General features: G+C 38.7%; 1 protein-coding gene across 1 annotated transcript in view; it reads right to left on the reverse strand.

Annotated features, from left to right (window-relative positions):
- Nucleotides 1-7,826: 7,826 nt before the first annotated feature.
- eps8l3.S (EPS8-like 3 S homeolog) overlaps nt 7,827-22,544 on the reverse strand; it is a 74,344-nt gene continuing 59,626 nt past the window's right edge. The window contains exon 17 of the mRNA XM_018248397.2: nt 7,827-8,355. Coding sequence (XP_018103886.1) covers nt 8,248-8,355 — 108 coding nt within the window. The 3' untranslated portion in view covers nt 7,827-8,247. The remainder of the gene's footprint in view (nt 8,356-22,544) is intronic.

The following is a 22,544-nucleotide window of genomic DNA, read 5'->3' on the forward strand; positions in this document are numbered from 1 at the left end:
AACATTGCACTTTACCAAAATGAGTGCAGTCTGTATGCATTCATCAGATTCACTGGAACACAAGGAGTAGGTAAAATGGTGGCCTTGCTCAATGCTCAAGCCTTTATATATATATATATATATATATATATATATATATATATATATATATAAAGGCTTGAGCACACACTTAAATAAACTTATACCTGGGTGCAAAACAGAGAGATTTATATAGTAATAGAATGCTGATGCACACCAGGATTTGTCTTTAAAATTTGCTTACTTTCTTTAATCGACGTTCCGGTCCACGTCTGGGACCTTTATCAAGTCTTGATAAAGGTCCCAGACGTGAACCGAAACGTCGAAATTAATCCTGGTGTGCATCAGCATTCTATATATATATATATATATATATATATATATATATATATATATATATATATATATATATATATATATATATATATATATATATATATATATATATATATATATATTATGTGGTAGAGTGACCAAAACAATGTGGTACTAAGTGTCTTTAAGACGGCCTCAGTTGGAGCGCCGAAATGTTGAGCAAGAATAAACTTTCACTTGGCTTTTGAGACACAAAGTCCTTGGAGTGCGGTTTGTTTGTTTTCTTCCTGTGAGTGTCGCTTTCTTCTGCAAATATCCATTTACTTTGGCTGGCACCCAGGTTTTGACGCAGTTAACGGAGTGCACCTTTGGATTTCGTATATATATATATATATATATATATATATATATATATATTGGGGCAGACAAGCAAGTGAAGAGTGTGTATGAAGTTAGCATGGCAGGGACATCAGTCTGATACCTTGGTGAGACTATTCCCAGTGGGGGCACAGATAGGGGAGCAGGCTGACGCTAATATACAGGCACATCTCTGAGGGGGATATAAGGATGTGTCACAGACTATATACATTCAATTCAGGTCCAGATTTGTGGAAAGGCTACAAAGACCCAGACCTATGGTCACATAATCTTCAGGGGCCGCATGCCGCTCAACCATGACCACATTGGTTTGGAAGCACTGGGGATTTGCAGGAGATACAATAACTTTTAAAATTCCTGTGCACCAATCCAGTACTCCAGATCCAATGCTGAAATTTTGTGCATGTACACAAAAGAAGGGGAGGGGATGGGGGTGATGAACAACAGAGGGCCTAGGGACGCCTGCTATGTAAATACAGCCCTGGACAGACGCTGTCCTCATACAAGCCACTCCTTATTCATTTCAACACCACTCATATGAACAATGTGAACTTTGCCTTTTTAACATTTTGTAACTTTGTTTTTAACCATTTATATTGATTTTGTGAACTCTGCTTTTTAGGCAGTGATCAAGTATGAACTCCTTTATTTTTAAAGTACATGAATTGTTCTTCATACTACTATTATTATTGTGTTTTTATGAATTATGTATAGTAGGTTGGCCAACCTTTATTATGCCACTGCCTCAGAGTCTACATTTATGGGTTTCTATTTGTTCTATTTCTGGGCGTGTTTATGTCAAAATACAGCACAGGCAGATCTAAAATCCGCTGCCTGTAAAGGGTTAAATGTATATGTGATTGTGTTTTTTTTAACCTTCTAAAACATTTTGATTTGTTGCTTGAAGCAACTGCAGTGCCACATTATGGAGCAGGCCCGGACTGGCAATCTGTGGGTTCTGGCAAATGCCAGAGGGGCTGCTATAAGGTCCCATAGAAAGTCAGTATTTAGTGGGCTGGTGGGGGCTGTTTGGGCCTCTATGTGGGCTGATTGGGCCTCTGTATACCTAAAAATGCCAGGGCCTATTTTAAATCTCAGTCCGGACCTGTTATGGAGTCAGGAAGACAGAGCAACATTGTCTGTGCTTGAGAGGAATATTTAAAGTTATAATGTAAATGTTCTCATTGGTTGTAAATTTTCACGGAAACATGCCGGCATATTTAATTCTGTACAGAGTTTATCTGCAGTTTTGCAAAAACAGGACTCCCACAATGGAAATAAGTGTAAAAGAAAACAGTAACATGATAGATAAGGTCCAATAATGATGCAAGCCATCAATTTCAAGCTTTTTGCATATGTGACTTTCAGTAAATATTAACAAAATTATTATTTTAATTTATCAAGCAATAACTTTCATATAAAGTATCTTTCAGACACAGGGTTATCTTTAATTAACAGATAAAGAACAGCCACATACAACGTCTCCCATAATCCATAACTTTCTGTATAATGTCCCCTCCAACATCATGAACCACATAATAGTGCTCTTTAGAAAGATGTATTGTATACCTAGTTCAATGGTAGAATTTCAGATACCCTCCCTTACTTTTAGCAGCTTAGAGATGGGACCCAAACACCTTCGATTATCAATTATGGTGACTGCTTGTGCAAATGTTTGGCAGGTGATTGTATTTTTTATCTGTTATTTATATAGCACTTTAGTATTAGTCTAAAGTCACACTTACATGCAATAGGGCCAATTAGGACCCAATTAACCTGCCTGTATGTTTTTGGAGAGTTGTAGGAAACTCACACAGTCACTGGGAGAACATACAAACTACTTGCAGATATTACCCAGACATCAGAATCATACTTAGGACCCCAGAAGTACTACCCAATGAGCCACCTCGCTGACTCAGATTGTCCTTCTTGACAATGGAAGGCATTTTTCTGCAGCTTTGGCACCATCTTCTAAGCCAGGACTGTCCAACTGAAGGCACCCGGGTATATGTAGTGCTCCAGTCTGCTCATGGGCTCCATAAAAATCACTGTATGACATAATCATTTTACTGCGATCCAGTTCTCCAAACTGCTGTATGAAATATAATCTCCCCACTATACAGTATATAACAAGTTGGACAGAACTATTCTAGACAATTGACAGAACTAATTCTTCCATGCGTATCCAATTTTAATCAATGTGGTAGTGGATGTTCAGGCAGTTTTCTTTACCTGAAACACATAGTGCAGCTTAGTCCGATCAGACACGATGGGAGGAAACAGATGCGATGAGACGGATGCGACAAAAATAAGTTAAGTAATAGCAATGTTGGACCTTGTCATTGCGTGCCTCTGACTCCAGATGCGAAAACTGTACATTCCATATTCATCCGACAGTCGTGTTGTGCCGGATGCACGCAGTGGCAAGGTCCAACATTTCCATTACTTACCTTATTTTCATTGCATCTGTCTCCATGCATGTGCTTCCTCTCAGCGCGTTGGCTCTCAAGAAGACCCAGCATGTAGTTCCAGCCTAAGAGCACAGGCTGAAATCTGCCCTGTGTGCCATTAACTGGAAAACCTCCTTTGTACCCAGGTTCCATAGAGGTTTAATTAAAAACGATTTAAACATTAAATTAACCAAACAGGATATAAATTTAGGATAAGGTACAAGGCAGTACTTTAAACATACAGAGGAAATCATTTTTTTTTACAAAAATGTTAATTGTTTGCTTAAAATGAAATAAATGGGAGATAGCCTTCACGTAGTTTGGTAGTTTATGAACAAGGTATCCCAAGGTGTCATAGCAAATGTTTGTGAAAGTTCTCATTCATCCAGGTCATGGTATATCTATAGAAATAAGTCAAATCAATTGCAACAGCAAGTCCAGTTGATTTAGCTTATTTCTACAGATATGTCATAGCAGAATTAAACTGCCATTCAGTCATAGCTCAGGTTCAACATCCTTCTAATATCTAATAATAATCTGGGGAATATACAGACAGAGCAATCTCCCTTACATTCCCCAATGATAAAGTTGCCATAGCTGGCCTAATTGCTATGAAAATTACAAGAAGGCTAGATCTCTTCTGTTTAAAATGATTTTTATTGTTTTACCAAGTTAAACAAGCAGAAACTTTGACAAAAGATTAAGGCTGAACAGTGAAGCTCATTTAGTTATAAAACAATAGATGGAGCCATCTTGATTGTTCAAGAGATTAAGCTAGATCTCTTCTCTGATATGCCCACCAAAGGCAGGGCGATATTGTGCTAATCAGATCATTCCACCTTAGGGTCAAACAACAGTTTTATAATGATGAGAATAGGTGCTGATGGGACAAGATTGCATCAACTTGCCTATGCTGTCCTTGATCGCAGGGGAAAATCAAACCTGCCTGATCGATATCTGGCTGATTTCTAGTCAGATTTCGGTCTGGGGGGCCTGTCGGAAGGCCCCATACATGGGGTGTATGGCCACTTTTAAGGGTAGGACTACATGGACGTTTTCAGAGCGATCCGACACGCTGAGACAAACTGGCTGCACGCTGCGTCTGCATCCAACAGTAGTGTCACATCGGATCAACGCTGCAACTTCATCCGACATTTCTATATCTTACCTTATTTCTGTTGCATGCCATTTGTCTCAGGCGTTTTGTCGCAGCGAGTCGGATCGCACTGAAAATGTCCATGTAGTCCTACCCTAAGTAAACAAAGTTGGGCAAGAATCATCAGCTGTGTGAGGATTGAAACACTAATTAACCTGGGTGTGACTGCTATCTGCTTGGCTAAGCAGTATATATAGAGAGAGTTTGCCTGCATATTCCACAAGATCTTTCCTTTGCTGCACAGCAAACATACCAACAACAGGTGGGGGGGGCTGAAAACCTCAGTTAAATCTGGAACAAAGTGACTGAATTAAAATAATCACATCTTTATGGTTACAGAAGTGCAGCAAAAATGACTAATAAAGTAAATAAAATGTTTTTTTTTATATTCGTATGGATTAAGTGAGGAAATTCGTATCCACAGAAAATAACCTGGTTATTAAACTGGTCAGGCATGAGTTGCAGCATGCAGCCAGATCCAAGGAAGAAGTGCTCAGTGAATACTCATGGGGCATACTCACGTGCTCCTAGTCCTATTTTCTTCCAAAGGAGTTTTTATGACCATAAACCCACCCAATTGTGTCACAGATGTGGTACAGACACGCTTTTATAAAAAAAAAGGGTTTTGCACTTTTTCACTGGATGCATTCTGAAAACAGACTTTAGAAACATCTTGGCCTGCCTTTTTTCCTTGAAGAAATTAACATTTATAATCCTCTATTTTGCCTTGGAGTTTTGTCACTATAACTGATTTTATATATTGTTTCTGTATCTTGTATTTTTTTCTATTTTTTTCCCACTAGAGAGTGACATAGCCTTGGTTTTCTTCTCATGTGTATTGAAATCAGTCACAGCCTGTTCAGTCAGGAGAATGTAGCCATGCATAATAGTTTCAGGGTTGTATGCTTTCTCTATAGTTGAATACCTACTGAGGCACAAGTAGGGGACATGAGTGGGTGGCTGGGGGGGTTTAGCTGGGGTGGCCAGGGAGGGGACCTTCAGATGTGTTGTCCAGCTGTTTTCAGATCAGCAGAAATAATTACTTTTTAAATATGTGATTGGATTAGTGATGAATGAATCTGACTCATAATTCATATGTTGCTAATAATTGCTAATAGATGCTGCTGAGAAACATATCAACTAAATGTAGCAAATTGTAACATTTCAGAATCTGCACCTGGATTTCTGAGCTGACAGACTGAAACACCAGAGACAGGAACATTAAACTTTAAACTTCAATCTTTGGGAAAACGTTAAAATATTAAAGATGGAAAGTCTTCTGATGAAAATAAAAAAATAAATAAAAAGTAAATAAATTAGGTGAAAGCTGATATTAGTTCAAACAATATATAGGCAGACATAGAAACTAACACTTTCATGGAAGAGGATTTTGGATATGTTAAAAAAAACAGTTATTTGTCAGAAAAGTAAATAACATAGTAAAATAGTAAACAATTTTGAGTAGTTTGTCCGTTGCGAAGAAATTAAGATGCGTCAATATGTCACAATTTTCCTCCAAGCCCTAGAAAATAGGGCCCTGATATGTGGGATCACTAGTCTGGATAGGACTATACACGACTTGATTTGTCCACAGAGCCAATCGAAAGCTTTACAACCAGCTGCAATGGTATATGACTTTGCTCCTTATAATTTATTAAATAATGTACATACAAGTGGAGGAAAAAATACTGGGGAAGTCAAGCTAAGCATTGGAGTAACAAACACCATTTTGGGATATATTACATAAACATACACAGGAGAAAAAAAGTAGCATTTTGAGGATATTTATGATATTTGGAAAAAGGTTACAATTTTTCCATAATATAATAGGATGATATTGTTTTAAATGCAAGGATCAGCATAAAATTATTTTCGACACAAAGATACAGCTTCACCCCACAACTTGTTCTTGGAGGTCCTCGCAGGCTAAGTGTGAAAATATATTGCAACTTTAAAACAGGCCCATAGTGTTTTCATGTCTGAAAGAATACAGAAGAAAATGCATTGGCAATATAGGTATATGAACTTTTTAAAACTTGCAAACTATATATTACTATACAATCCTTAGTTCTTGTTTGCATACATAATTACTACCAATTCATTTTAGTGCCAAGCATTATTTTACTATTTACAATATGGTGAACCTGAGCTTGTTCTAGCACTGTCAGTTAAAGGGACACTATTATGAAAAATAAATGTATATATCTGTGCTTAAAGACAAGTTGCATTGTTTCCTTGCAAAAACAGATGTAACAATTTGCTTTAAATACAATAGGACTTATTTACAGATGGTGGACAGGATGCAAAGTGCAAAAAACAGTTCTTTCCACTCAAAACACTTGACCCCACCCTCTTGCATCACTGCAGCACTCATCAAATAGGTGCATATACCACATGAATGGTGTCCTAAGAGGTGCAACAGCACTACCTACAGTATCTACTATAAAATAATGTCTGTTTATGTTTATGGCTGCCTACACACCAATGTTACAACTAAAATTGTACATTTATTGGTTTGGGAATAATGTGTTTTTTCGTAGAGTGACCTATTTGTAATGTAAACAGTGTAATTTAGAAAATAAAGTCTACACCATAATAACCATGACAGAATCCCTTTATAGTTACCAGGAGTGGCATTTTGCTAACCCTTGTAACCTGCAGGTAATATTCTCACCTTGCGTCATGGCAGAAGCGCCCTGTGCCCTGCGCATAGACTAGATTACCATTTACATTTGTACTTCTGCCTATGCAAAATACTCAAAATAAAATACAAATACAAAATGTGTTTCAATACGATGGAAGTGCTACTGATTTGGCCAATTATTAATGCACATTCCCTGGTCCCCTGTCTCATAAGTAATTCAGTAAATATGCAAGTGCATGTGTTTACAAAAACAGTGTTTTTTAGTTACAAAGTTATGATCATGAAGTTGATAAGCCACCATACCACGTTAAGGTAAACCCCGTACTGTGGTCCCTAACTTGTTTACCTCCGGTCATAGTATAAAAAGGCTTGTACCTCTCTGCATAGTAGCATTACATTTACTAGGGATAAGTGTCTGCTGAACCTTGGTTTCAGTCTGAGGTCTAGATCCTCCCCCACCACTAGCTTTTGCGTTTTTTTTGCGGAAAATACTCGCCACCCATAGCCCAGTATGAACTAAGGAAATTGCTGTCCCCATATTGCTGTGCTGTCTGTCCAGATTGCTTGAAAAACATGAGGGGGCGATAAGTACAACTGTGCTATGGTGACAATTGGTTGGTGCAAAAGAATGGTGCAGTGCAGCATGAGTATTAATACTGACATGTTACTTATAATTATAGGAAGGCTGGTATCTCTTTAAACAACTAAACCTTAAAATAATTTCCCTTTATCCCTCTCAAGATTTTTTTCATTGACATAATCATACCTTCATATCTGCATGTCCCCTTCATTTAATATGAGGTAAATTTTCTAACAATGTTTTAGAGACAAATACGTACAATGAATAAACATTTGCACAGGTAAGCACAGGTCATGTCTTTTATTAGTCTCCTTTCTTATCTTTGTTACCAAAGCAAAAGGCCAAAACTTTAAATCTGAATTAGGAAAACTGATATTTTCTAAAGATATAATTGCATTTGAAATAAAATATAGTTATGCTGTTTAGTATTCAATCATGCTAGCACAATTCAACCACATCCATAGGTGGGCAAGTATAAATATGTAAAATTTGACTGGGAGAAAGTCATCCATTCCATGAAGCATTCATAAATCCTGGTTCCAAAAAACAAGAAGAGGTTCAAACTAAAATGAACATATTGTGTAAATCTGTAAATTATTTATATGTTGTATATTTTGTCTTGTTTTTCTTCCGTTTTCTTTCTGGGATTTATAATGGTCTCTGGTTGCAAGGGTCAGAAACTATATAACTTCCTCAGTTCTTTCCTTCACAGTACCTGACGATCATCTGTATTCTCCAGGATGTTGCTTGGAATAAATCCCTGATGGCTCTGAGAATTTTGCACCATCCACCACTGCCGGCTTTGGTCCAAAACCTGCCAAAAAAAACAGGCAAGCTACACTGATAACAGGCAAAAATAACAACTATAGGTATACACTGGACAGTTCCAATTTATATTATTACTGACTAAACATTTTCATGTATAACTGAAAGTATTGTTTTTTTTCCAGCCTGTTCCTAAAGTTATTTCTCAAAATAAATCATTATGGCAGTTCTATTTATATTACAAAATTTTAAACTTAAATTTGTTTAAACTTTTAAGAAACCAATCTCTGAATTCCGGGAAAGTCATCTCCTATTGTTTAATATGGATAGTCCACTACCCAAGAATTGGACAAGGGAGGACAACCCTCCATATTCATATTACCTGTATTACATGTATGCCAATATGACTGTTCTCAATCATATGCGCAGGTAAGCACATTGAATCCATTTAGAGATAGAGGATAAAACGGTATAAGCTAAAACAACATATGTTGCTCTATAATTTTGATTAATGTTCCTGATTTTTCTGTCTTTAAAAAAAATGTAGTGAAAGTATTGCATGCTGGGCAATTTCATAAGTAGCCCTGAAGTTATTGAAGTTATTATTATCCATTATAAATTATCCTTATTTTTCTTTGCTTTAATATATATACAAAAATTTAAACCACAGCAGTTAAAATGGTACCAGCATGAACTTGTGTACAAAATGAAAGAACTATCTGAGGCAAGGAAATGTAACGTTTTTTTGCTCAGTAGAGTAAGTTTTCCTTCAAAGTGGGGTGGTCTGCTGCCATATATTGGGAGCAGCCCTGGCGGTGTGTGTGCAGGCAGGGCAGCCATCAGGGGGGGACCGGGGGGTTGTAGGGGGCTCCGAGGGTAAGGGGGGTCCGGCCACGCCACACTTACTTGATTAGCTGGGCCCCCCATCTTTCTGAGAGCTGCTGACTTCGGGAAGGCATGGATGTTTAAGGGGCCCTGGCCACCAATTTTCTCATAATGTGGGGGGGGCCCTGGCCACCAATTTTTCTTTTCTCATGTGGGGTCCTAGCCACCAATATTTTTAATGGGGGGGGCTTGGCCACAAATGTTTTTTTATGGGGGGCCCTGACCAACAATATCTTTTTATTTTTTATTAACATGTGGGAACCCTAGCAACCAATATTTTTTTTGTTTTTTTACTGTGTGGTGGGGGGCAGACCTGTGGGGGTGGGGAGGGAGGACCTGTAGGTGGGCTTGCAGTGGGTGCAGCCCGGGGGCCCAGGAAATTTTGTTGTATGGGGCCCTGCGATTTCTGATGGCGGTTCTTTGTGCAGGCCCCCAATGCGGCAGCCTCAGTGGGCCCAGACCCCCCCCCCCAACAGTGGCCAAGTGACCCCAGTGGTAGTGTTATTATACATTTAGGCAATAATAATAATGTGATATTATAAGGTGACATCAGTATCATCACAGAAATAGAAAGCTGATACAATATATTGAGCAAGTCATCCCTTCAAACGTGCCAGTTGTGTTGCCACATACTGGAATCCCTGTGTCACAAAAGCGACTCACTCAACCACACTTAACTCTTGGGTTTGGCTACAAGGGGTTACAATCAGTCTCTCAATCACCTTACACACAGGTTAGACTAACATCAGACACCCCAAAAACACACCAACACCCACAAAGTTCATTCGCTGCCACCATCTATCATTAACAGGCGATAGAAACCTAATGTGACTATTCCCCTGCCCTCTATAACAGGTAATAACTCACACTACACAATACATCAAACACTCTCTCCTATGGTAGTTACTCAGGGTAAGATCCTACAAGTCTAACAAGCACTCCAGCAGCCAAAGGGTTAATCTACATTCAAACACACTTTCCTGCTAGCCGTACTAGTTATCCAACATACAAATAGGCAACTTTCCCTTTCCACACATACGAAGAGTTCATACACGTAGGCACAAGCATTCATATGGGCAATGAGTTCGTTTAGAGCACAAGGACTAACGTATTAAATGATATTTAATATTTAAAAGAAACAGTGCATATGAATATATATAAAAATAATATTACAAAGATGACATAGTTGCAAATACAGTAAATAAAATAAAAGGGAGTAAAAACACAAAGAAAACCCTTACTTTACCAAGTTTTGAAGTTGTCAGTGTATTTCCTCTGAGGCACGAGTTGGAAGCTGGACATACAATCCACTGAATAAATGGAGCCTCCTTGTATGACAATGTGATATTGGGAATGTCACCTTTTTATTTCCTGCTGGGACACTCCCCTCATTACCTTATGCATGAGGTAGGAGTGCCCAGGAACATGTCATTTACGACCCCCTGCAGGGGGTTTGCTACTCTCAGGCAATATTCCCCAATATCCCTTAATGAAATATGGGTACTTGCCAGTACCCAATACTATAATAAAAACATGGGCAGGCTGTGATCCATATGTGGGCAAGAAGAACAATACCAAACACTAATAGGTTCCCACTTTCCAGTCCCCCAGGAACCAGCCCTCCTAACAGGTGGGTATAGGCTAGCCCTGTTTGGTATTGTTAGGAAGCATGTGACCTCCTCATAACCAATATGTAAGTTATAAGGTTGTGAATCCTATGACACAGGAGATATGGATACTTTCCTATAATCCATAATTTTCTACTAGCTATCCCCCCCTGCTGCTCTAGGTCCACAGCTCTGTTCTTTGATCAGCCGATCAAAGAACAGACTGGCCCAGCTTCCTTGCCCAAATGGTGTGGCTCCAGACCGTCTCAGATGACAGATATGGATGTCACCTTTCCACAGCCCCCTGGTGAGATATACAATTAAGGGTCTCTGTGTGAGCCTGAGACTGAGTAATTATAGTATTAACTTTTAAAATGCCAGTGCAAGGTGGCCCTGGCATGACACCCTGTATGGAATTTTATCAGGCAAAACTGTTACATAGAGAAAGAAGTAAATTAATACTTTTTCACCAGTGGATTACACCATATCCCTGAACTGAAGAAAGAATCTGGAATAAATGTACAGATAGATTTTTCTTAAAAAAATCTTTATTTGTCCCATGAAAATGGCTGTTTGTCTGTTTCCACACTGGACTAAAAACCATTTATTTCTGTTTTTACATGCAAAGGCGCCGGGGATTCCATACTTTTGTGCTGCGGCCACATTGTGGGGAAGCGGGACCAATTCATCATTTGGTGTCTGCATACATGCTATCTCAGAACATCTCACATGGACTCTTATTGCGCAAGGTGATCACACCAAATATGTAACATTCCTCATTTAACTTATAGATACTATCATCAAATAAAATGTTTTTGCTTTACTTTTGCCTGAAAACAATGTGTATTAATATAAAGTGTGCAGTATTAATGAAGTAGTGCAGTATTGGCAAAAATGTTGATTTACATGTTATTGACATGTTATTGCCATTTTAGGCCAGTTTTGAATGCTGTTTTTTTCTGCTAAAAGGGCAGTGTGCTTGTGCTGTTAGCCTAAAAAGTTTCAACAGAATCAATGAATGTGACTATTTCAATTTCACTTCTTACAAACAAGAGACTTATCTTGGTTTATGGATTTTAGATTTATAACAAAAATACTGGACCACGCAACAAATAAAGATTGTGTATGCTTCAGCTAAATGGCATGCAGATACAGTTGCTGATTTAACAACGAGAGTAGATGAAATAAGGAAAGTTAAGTGATATAATTTATAAACTATATAAATATATGAAATATGAACCTCTAAGGCTAATTGCACATAAAGCATTTTATATATATATACAGTGACAGACATGGGGAGGCCCATTTATCAAAGGTTGAATTTCGAAATTCATGTGAGTTTTTTTTAACTCTAATAAATTTGAATATACTTGAAATTCAATTGGGAGGGTATTTAAGCAATAAAATCAAATATCTAAAACGAAAAATGGATATTACCGACCTGAAACTCGATTCGAATTTGACTAAACTCAAATCGAGTTTTTTCTACGAAAAAAAAAACTTGTATATCAGGAAGGCTAACATCTTCAAATTGGTCACTGGACCTTTCCTATTGACTTATACATGAACTCGGCAGGTTTAAGGTGGCAAATAGTGTTATTCGAATTATTCCCAAGGTATAAGTTAGATAAATCTCAAAATCTGAATTCAAATTAAAATTTGAATCAAGTTTGGATAATTCACAATTCAAATTTGAGAGTAGCTGCTTAACTACCTACTAAATCCAGAGGAGCTGAGCAGAATGGGGTGTTACCTTTCTTCTTCTGCCTAAAGGCCTCCATACACGGGCCGATAAAAGCTGCCGATAGGCTTATTGGCCCATGTGTGAGGCCATCCGACGGGAGTCCCCAATCGATATCTGGCCGAAAGTCAATCTTTTCGTTGATGCTGTCCCGTGATACTACCGCCCGTATGACCTCCATTCTGCCCAATATCGCCCACCTCAATGTGGGCATATCGGGAAGAGATAGGCTTGTTTGTTGCCAAACGAGCGGATCTCCCTGTGTATGGCCATCTTTACTGTATGTGCAGTAGAGCAGGACCCTTTGTGCATAACCTCATCACAGAGTACTGGTTGAGTTCCAGTGCCTAAGGCAGAACCAGACCTAAATACACCCCTGGCACTGTGGTATTGTCTTAGGTGTGATTACTTCTCTTTAGGGACATATTTATCATATATGGAAAGTAACTTTTTCAACCAAACCTAATTGGTTTAATTTGTTCTTGCAGTATTTCCTTGAAGAACTTTTTAGAGACTTTTCTCTTCTTTCGTCAATAAATATACTCAATTACAATGTGTATGTTTTCTGTATTTGCTGTCATAACTTGCTCTTTTTAAAAGAGAACCCAAATTGTTGTGCAGCTGAAATCCTAGGTATGAATGTAAAGAAATGTCACTTTCAGAACTACAGCAATAAGTTTCCTCAGTACCCAAACAGTTACAGAATGCTTTTAAAAGAAGAGGTTATAAGTGCTAGAAGTGGCAAACATGACCCTGTCTTAACTGTTTTGGAACATTTCGCCGGAATCAAATTCAAAATAAGCATATATTTTTCAAAAAATTTCTCATTTTCAATATTTGACATGTTGTATTGGTACTATTCTCTATTACATTTAGGGGCAGATTTACTAAGGGTCGAATATCGAGGGTTAATTAACCCTCGATATTCGACCAGGAACTAAAATCGTTCGACTTCGAATATCGAAGTCGAACGATTTAGCGCAAATCCTGCGATCGAACGATCGAAGGATTATTCGTTCGATCGAACGATTAAATCCTTCGAATCGAACGATTCGAAGGATTTTAATCCAACGCTCGAAGGAATATCCTTCGATCAAAAAAAACGCAGGCAAGCCTATGGGGACCTTCCCCAAAGGCTAACATTGAGTTCGGTAGCTTTTAGCTGCCGAACTAGGGGGTCGAAGTTTTTCTTAAAGAGACAGTACTTCGATTATCGAATGGTCGAATAGTCGAACGATTTTTAGTTCGAATCGTTCGAATCGTAGTCGAAGTCGTAGTCGAAGTAGCCCATTCGATGGTCGAAGTAGCCAAAAAAACACTTCGAAATTCAAAGTTTTTTTAATTCGAATCCTTCACTCGAGCTTTGTAAATGTGCCCCCTAGAGTTTAAATGTTTTTCAAATCATTTAATTCATGTTCATTTACATTCTACACAGTGTCCCACAATGTAATTTGTTCTATAACTAGCATTACACCATTTTTTGTAACTGAAATGCCCTCTAACCTTCTGTTCCAGTAAGAAATATGATTTTATTTACAGATTTTGTTATGGCTGAGCAGACACACACTATCTGTAACTGTGACTGTTATTTCTATTATACTGCAGCTGTGTAGTGGTAAACTATCCCCCGTCTTTATCTTTGCAGCAGGGCACAAGACTAGTAACTGCTAACTACTGAATGGTTGCTATGGATTGCCTTGCACAGGTTCACACATTCTTAACAACTTAGAAAAGTTAATTAAGGTTTTAAATTAATGAAAAGTACAAGTTTAATGTTTGCCAATAATTGCTTTTTCTCATGTAGGAGCCTTTAATGGAAGAATACAGCATTGCAACCCAAGTGTGGAAATGGAGCACATGTGACATGTGCGAGCTGGCAAGGAACAGTGTGTTAATGAGTGGCTTTCCACACAAGGTAAATACATTTTCCCAAAATTTGAGCCTACATGTCCATTCCTTGCCCGTTAAAGCAAAAGAAGAACAAGGAAACCATTGGAAATTTTCTTTATGATTCAGTGAGGTAATACAAAAGTCTCTTAAAAGGCAATGGAGTAAAATCAAGACAATTGAAATATATTTAAATGAAACCTGAGTTTAAATGCAATAAATTCTTAGGGCCAGGGCTCGCAGACCATTGGCTGTGCTGTTCTCAGCCCGTGTTTTTTTTGTGGGATTAGAGAAGCAGATCCACTCCCTTCCCCAGCTCTGTATATCTGCACTAAAAAGTGCAGCTTCTGCTCGCGTGTAGGCACACAGTGTGGAAGTCTGCCTGAAAATGCCTGCATATGTGTTTTCAGGCTGTCACTCCATGTACCGTCAGCCTTAAGGGCAAGGTGGTACAAAAAAACCCTACCAAATCAATAAGCTTGACGTTATTACATTGGGATTTAAATGCAAGATACTAACAAACAATCCAAATGATTGTCACAGACGTGGCTCATTATTAACAAGATATTACCAAAAACTCAAACATAATATGTAATATTGGTTACAAACATTCGCAATTCATATAAATGTTTGTAAAGTGAACAATTTTGCCTTTGTGAATACTTTGCCCCTCACACGACTTAAGATTTGAGGTATTGTTATGTATGCAAAACTTTCAGGGTACAGACCTTCCTTATCCCATGTTCTTCAATTATCCTTTGTCTTGTGCACTCCCCTTCTCCACTTTTCGTCTTTTTTATTCCTTTTCCCACATGCAATTTACTACTATACTTTCCTGTCTCTTGTGTTCTCCTTAAATGCTTTTTTATATGCTTTTTCCAATTTTTTACTTTCTGTTGTGCTTTCCTCTTTTCTGCTCAGCTCTGCTAAGCTCTTATGCAATTGTATTTTTCTTCTATCCCTTTATCCTCTGTTTGCTTTTGCATTGCTGAGCACCATATAGCCACATATCCATGATCTGTGGCACAGTAATTGTTAAAACTACGGTGTGCAGAGCTAAAACTTATTGTATTCTCCTTTTAGTAAGTTACTGATGTTGCGGGCATGTCCATTTCCTATGAAATTACTCCAGATTTTTACTTTCACCCCTTACGAAATATGCCCTAATGTATCAGGAGTCAGATTTAGCAGAGTTTAAAAACAGACCGATATTGCTTCCAATAGCAAATACACTTACAAATAATTTTAAACCCACTTGAAATCTATAATTATGTATATTATGTATATTAGAAAGTTGCTTATTTTTCATGCAAGCTAATTGATGGTTTTAAAAATATAGCAGCATTTTGGAAAGAGGATATTTCCCAAATAAAGGATCTACTATCCAGAAAGCTTTTAAATATCCAGAAAGCTTTTAAATATGACACTCCCATTTATCCTACAGGAGAACTAAACCCAAACAACTTTTTTTGCACCATGAAAGAAAGAAAATAGTATTTTTTTCATGGTGCAAAAAAAGTTGTTTGGGTTTAGTTCTCCTGTAGGATAAATGGGAGTGTCATATTTAAAAGCTTTCTGGATAGTAGATCCTTTATTTGGGAAATATCCTCTTTCCAAAATGCTGCTATATTTTTAAAACCATCAATTAGCTTGCATGAAAAATAAAGATTCATTTGAATGAAGCACATTGTGTCATTTTCTGAAGCGACTGTTGCTCATATGACTTAACTTTATATATTTGTTTCATTACTTATGTGTGTAGAAGGATCACCGGCACACCGGAGTTTAGTTAAGCGGGGCAAGCTCTTGACCAAAAGGGGTTCTAAGTCTACCAAGTCCTCACGCATACCTTTCATTTCTTCCTTTGATTCTAATTCTCTGTCATATAAAAGGATTATTCTAAAATACTGGGGGATGTTGATTACTGACCCCAAGTTTGGTCATTTGTTCCAGACTCCCCCACTCTTTTCTTACTGGCGTGGGCGGAGTGTTGGGGATCTGGTGAAACGTAAATCCAAGGGCCAAGAGGGGAGTGGGGTCCCTAGTAGATCACATGGTACCTTTCCCTGCCGTAATTGCGGGCATTGTAATGGGATTATTGCTGGAGATTATGTTACACACCCACTACAGGACTCTAGATATCCCATAAAAGGTTTTTTCACTTGCGATACTAGTAATGTCATTTACTGTCTAAAATGCCTGTGTGGTTTGGCCTATGTGGGCCAAACAACCATATCTTCTAAGACTAGGTTGTATGAGCATAAATCGGCAATAAGAAATTATCAGCCACCAGCAGCACCCTTGCACCCAGCACAACTGAAAGGGGTAAAAAATGAAAAAGAATTGGTGAAAATAAAACGTGAAACTTTGGTAGCGAAACATTTCATAATCATAGGGTTGCGCAACTCCGCTGGCAGATCCTAGAGAGAATACCTGGCAAGCAAGGGCAGATTCTTAAGAGGGTTCTCTCACAGAGAGAATGCTTTTGGATCTGGCAGTTGCAAACCAGGTCCCCGAGGGGCCTTAGCGAGGAATTCAATATGTCCTGTTTTTATAAACATTTAGATCTTTGTAGCATTTAAGGTTTATCTTGCCTCCAGCTCTCTTGATACAATTTATCTTTTTAAGTAATTGTTAATTTCAACGCCTCTCCCTTTCAGATAACAAGCTTTGTTTGATTACCCCCCAGTAACAGGTAATGTTTATTTTCCTTATCTGGTAGGGATTTTATCTTCCAAGTGGATACTGTTTTTATTATTACTAATTTGTTGCCACTGTTGTGGTTTTTATCTTGTTTTTAGGTTACTGTGTTTCACAGTCAAAATAGCTTTTTTCGCACTGCACTAGTTTATTGCAAAGGACGTTGTGAATAATCTTCCACGGGGACTTGTGTCTGAAATGTTTTTGTAGGTATTTATTTATATGAAATTTTATACTTTTTTACCACATGGTTGTTAATTGTATGCTTATTGAACACTATTTAAATAATGCCTGCACTACGTCCACATTATGCTTGACAAAGGGGCGTGCAAGGGCTTGCCCTGCTTAACTAAACTCCTGTGTGCCGGTGATCCTTCTACGTACCTTGACTGGGTGGCTGCCGATTCCCCCATCACTGAGCACCAGGTAACTCTGCTGGGGTTTGTGAGGTGTGCGGTTTTTCCAAATTGGCTTGGAACTGTCATTACTTATGTGTCCAAGTTTCTCTAATAATATTTGTGCTTGTGAGTAAGAGCTGCATATTGCTCCTTAAGAAATGGTCAGTTTGAAAATTATTTATAGGCAGTTCATCCCCAGTATTACTTTCTCTAGTAAGAGAATGTCTAGTAACACAGGTAGTGATGCTGGTGGTAGTTACAGGGACCTGAGCCAGACACTTGTGTTTTTATGATACACCACAACCTTGCTGAGTCTGTGAGCTGTGATGTGATGAGTTGGGGCAAAATTTTGTGCAAGATAAGCACAAGCATAAATTGTAACACCTATTTAGACAAACGTAAAAACATACCCATATATCTAGTATAGGTCAATCTAAAAACAACTGGACTTGCTGAGTAATCAATGAAGACGTTTCACTACTCATCCGAGCAGCTTCTTCAGTTCAACTGACTGGTGTGGGAAGTTCTCGGCATATAAACTCTTCCACTAATCCATTTACAATGGCACATTGTAACTCTTGAAAGAGGTGACATCTGAAGAAATTCACAGAGGTAACCTCTGTGAATTTCTTCAGATGTCACCTCTGTACGCCAATCCCCATTGCTCTGGTCCTGATGATGAAAATGTGATGAATAAAAGGGAAGGGACAGGGCGACGAACATCAGTGAGCCTAGGGGCACCTGCTATGTAAATCAGGCCCTGATCTTATACATATAAATACATGAGGCAGGTAAAGAGCAATTTGTGTTGCTTTAGGTGAAAACACCTTAATTTCAGTTTATACAAGGGGTTTCTTGTCCTTTATTCATTTCTATAAAGAAGAAATACAGCACAACTAAAAAAACTCCAATCTTGTATGCAGTAATGAATAATACATATTACTGGTTTAATTTTGGCTTAAAATTAATATTATCTAAAAATGACTCCTTTGTTTGAGCTCCCCATAAATCTGCTATGGCCCCTGTCCGTATTTCAAATGAGGAGTAGGGTTTCCTAATGGTCCCTACCAGAAGCACAGTATGAGTGAAATAGCCAATCAAAGCCTTGCAGCTGCACAAGCAACCACAAGCTTCAGTTCTTTATTAGGAGAACTAAACCCTAAAAATGAATATCACTAAAAATATTACATATTTTATACACTGAACTTATTGCACCAGCCTAATGTTTCAGCTTCTCAATAGCAGTAATGATCCAGGACTTCAAACTTCAAAGGGGGTCACCATCTTGGAAAGTGTCTGCTCACATGTCACTCACATGCTCAATGGGCTCTGAGCAGCTGTTGAAAAGCTAAGCTTAGGGGTCATCATAAATTATCAAGCAGACAATGAGGTTTGCCTGCCACATAAGCAGATGCTACAAGGCTGTAGCTGATGCTAGTTGCACTGTTTTCTGTGCTGCCATGTAGTAATTATCTGTATTAATTACTTATCAGCCCTATATTGTGACATTTATATTATATATAGTCACTATATTTTGAGTCGGTCCCTAAGCTCAGTAAGTAACAGCAGCACAGAGTATACGCAGTGAATCTACAGAAAAGAAGATGGGAAGCTACTGGGGCATATTTGAAGGCACAGATCTTCCTTTCTAAAGGGCTGTGGTTGCCTGGGGCTGGTATAGAAGCCCCAAGCATAATATACAACATTTCTAGCCTACTTCTTTAGTTAGGCTTTAGTTTTTCTTTAAAGTAGGGGGTTACCTTTAAGTTGTCAGGGCCTTACGGCTAAGATAGAGAAGTTAGGGCCAAGGAGGAAGCACAGAGGTTAAAGTCCAATGTGTAGCACAAAAGGGATGCAGAATCGTAATCAGAGTTCAGGAAGGAGTTCGTAAGTCAGGCATCGGTCAACATAGTCAAAGAACACGGCAGGGGTCAAAATCTGTTTAGTAAATAATTTGAAAGCACCCAGGAAGTTATGGAGGAATTGATTGAGCTGAGAGAAAGGAATGGATTGAGCTGAGAGAATGGAATCTGATGCCAAGCCCATGTGTAAAGAATAGGATGAAAGGAACATGGTGGCTCTTTCAACAGAGGACCCAGAGCAGCAATACTGTGAGTGTTTTTGGTTGTATTTACGTAGACCTTTCTGATAAAGTTTATTTTGTTTTAACCTTTCGTTCTGAAAATAAAGCTGAAAAACTTCTGTGACCAGTAAGGAAGAGAATGCTGTTATTGGACAGATTATTATTGGGAGATGCAGCCACCTGTAATCAAGTAAGTGCAACATGGCAGCCCCCCCCCTTAAATGAAAGAGTGGGAATTGAGCAGATAGCCCTAAGTGTGCAGATAACAAATACATTTGTAAACCCTTCATTGCTCTTTTTTTGTTGTTATATTCTTTATTTTAGTCAGTCCTGAATATTGGTTATATCAGTAGGAATTCCTGTCAGCAATATGTTCCTGAGTTAAGTGGTTCCTGTTATTGTATGGAGCTGGGGGGGGGAACTTCTGGGTAGGGGCCTAGTGGCCACTTGGGTGAGGGACACTGGCCAGCAATGCTTGTTTTTTGACAAAATGGTTCTTATTTATACATTAGAAAAGCAAATTCTAAAGCTGTGTGCAACTTAGGTTAGTGTAGGAACCTACTTAAAGGACATCTAAAGCTTAACTAAAGAAGTAGGCTAGAAATGTTGTACATTACGTTTTTTGCTTCTGTACCAGCCCAAGGTAACCACAGCCCTTTAGCAGTAAAGATCTGTGTCTCCAAAGATGCCCCAGTAGCTGCCCATCTTCTTTTCTGCGGATTCGCTGCACATGCTCTGTGCTGCTGTCACTTACTGAGCTTAGGGACCCACTCATAATATACAGTACACATAGAATAGAAATGCAACAATATAAGGTTGATTAGTAATTACTACAGATAATTACTACATGGCAGCACAGAAACCAGTGCAATTAGCCTCAGAATTTAATAATCAGTCCTGTAGCATCAGCTTATATTATAGACAAAACCTCATTTTCTGCTGGATAATTTGTGATGACCCGTAAGCTTAGCTGAGCTACTCAGAGCCCACTGAGCATGTGTGTGTCACAGACACTTCCCAAGATGGTGACCCCCTGTGACAAGTTTAAAGTCCTGGATCATTGCTGCTATTGACAAGCTGAAACTTAAGGCTGGTGCAATAAATTCAGTATATAAAATATGGCATGTTTAGCCATATTCAGTTTTAGGGTTTAGTTCTCCTTTAAAGAGTCTACCTTAAAGTAGTGGCAGGCTTAATCCTTAGACCAAAAATGTTTTTACTGTTTTAGCACATATGTCTGTGTCCGTCACTACCGGCATACAGCAGAGATTTATTCTTAAGGGGGTGGGGTGAGAGGAGCGGTGGCATCTCCTCTCCTGCTCCTACCTATTCCCTAACTTGCGCAACTGTTGACACACAAGTTAGGGTGTGCCAGCAGTTGTAGGCCACAAAGAAGTCTTGTTAGTACAGGGCTACCTTGCACCCACCAGCAGAGCACTCTGCATTAGGTTATTTAACCATTATGAGCTGCAGAGCACAGCAAGACCCAGGCACAAGGACATCTTAAATTAACACCAAGGGCTCCGTTTTGCACTGCCAATTATCAAGTTGCTTAAACATGAATAAATTGACCAAAAAAAAACGCAAAACACAACATTACAATAAACATGAACGTGATATATATGTAGAATCTAACCAGGCTAATAAAACTTTGTGAACTATGATTATTTAGTATCTGCAGTTAAAAGAATTTCTTCTCTTTCACAAGAAAGAATCACCCAGAAGAGGCCGTGCCATGCAGCTACGAGACCCCTCTCACTCACCATCTGTAGCTGCTTGGACAAGGGTCATTTGGAAAGTTAAGCAATTGATGGGATTTGGGCCAACAAAACTACATTAAAATCAAGTCAGGATAATGAAATATTTGTTCCAAATGTGCCCTGCATTGTTGCTAGTGTGAATAAGCTGATTATCTTGGTTTAATTATAGTGGCACTAATTCTTTTAATAGCTAATTCTTTGTCACAGTGTCATATTGTAGAGGTATCCCCAAATGAAACCTTCTAAACTTTTTTAATTTCAATTCCTTTCTCAAGTATCATTGGCTTATGGTGGCCATTAAGAGCATCCTGAACAGACCCGGATTTAGGGCAAGGCCACAAAGGCCCGGGCCGAGGGTGGCAAAATTTCAGGGGTGGCATGCCTCCCAGACGCATTGTAAGAGGCGAAGTGGAGCTGCAGCTCCTCAGTGAACCAGCGCATCGTTCGCTTGCTCATAGGGGGCTGTGCGCCAAACCAGGCGGGAGCTAGGACCTGGCGGCCTTGGGTGCCCCCTCTACTATGAATTCATATTCCTGAAAACTCAGTGAAAGCACATGGAAAAGTGGGTGAAGTCCAAAAAGAGTGGCCAACAAGTGAGTATGGTCAAAATTTGCCTATTCTTCTTATCCTGCCCCCTCCCCCCCAGCCAAAAACATCTTCTGCTGCCTATGGTTGAACTTTATGGACTTTGGTCTTTTTTTAACCCAACTCAACTAAATAACTACAGTATGTTTAACTGAGTATAGTTCTGGTTAGTTATATTGTGAATCCCATAATACGTTTTTCCCATACCATCCATTGTCCCTGATAACCAACCACAGAGCATGAGAATATATAGGGTATTAAGGACAAAACCCATTTCAGTGAATTTTTCCACTTTTCCCTAGTCAGAAAAAGGTAATTCTTTTCACACACAAATGAATGACATGATATGTGCTGTTGTAATATTAAATGACATTATAAAGACTCACTTGCACATCAAACTTCTCCAATGGATAAAGCTTGGTGCTTTGGCTGTATGATCAACATCCACCAAGTAACAGCAGTATGCTTGGTAAACCATTGTGTAATTTATTAAAGGGGTTGTTCCCTCCAGTGTTTATAGAAAATTGGCTCCAAGAGACTCTAGGCCCAAATACCTTCTCTCAAGTCTTTATTGTGGAAAGAGCTCATAGAG

This window comes from Xenopus laevis, chromosome 2S (genome assembly GCF_017654675.1).
Source record: "Xenopus laevis strain J_2021 chromosome 2S, Xenopus_laevis_v10.1, whole genome shotgun sequence".
Taxonomy (NCBI): Eukaryota; Metazoa; Chordata; class Amphibia; order Anura; family Pipidae; genus Xenopus; species Xenopus laevis.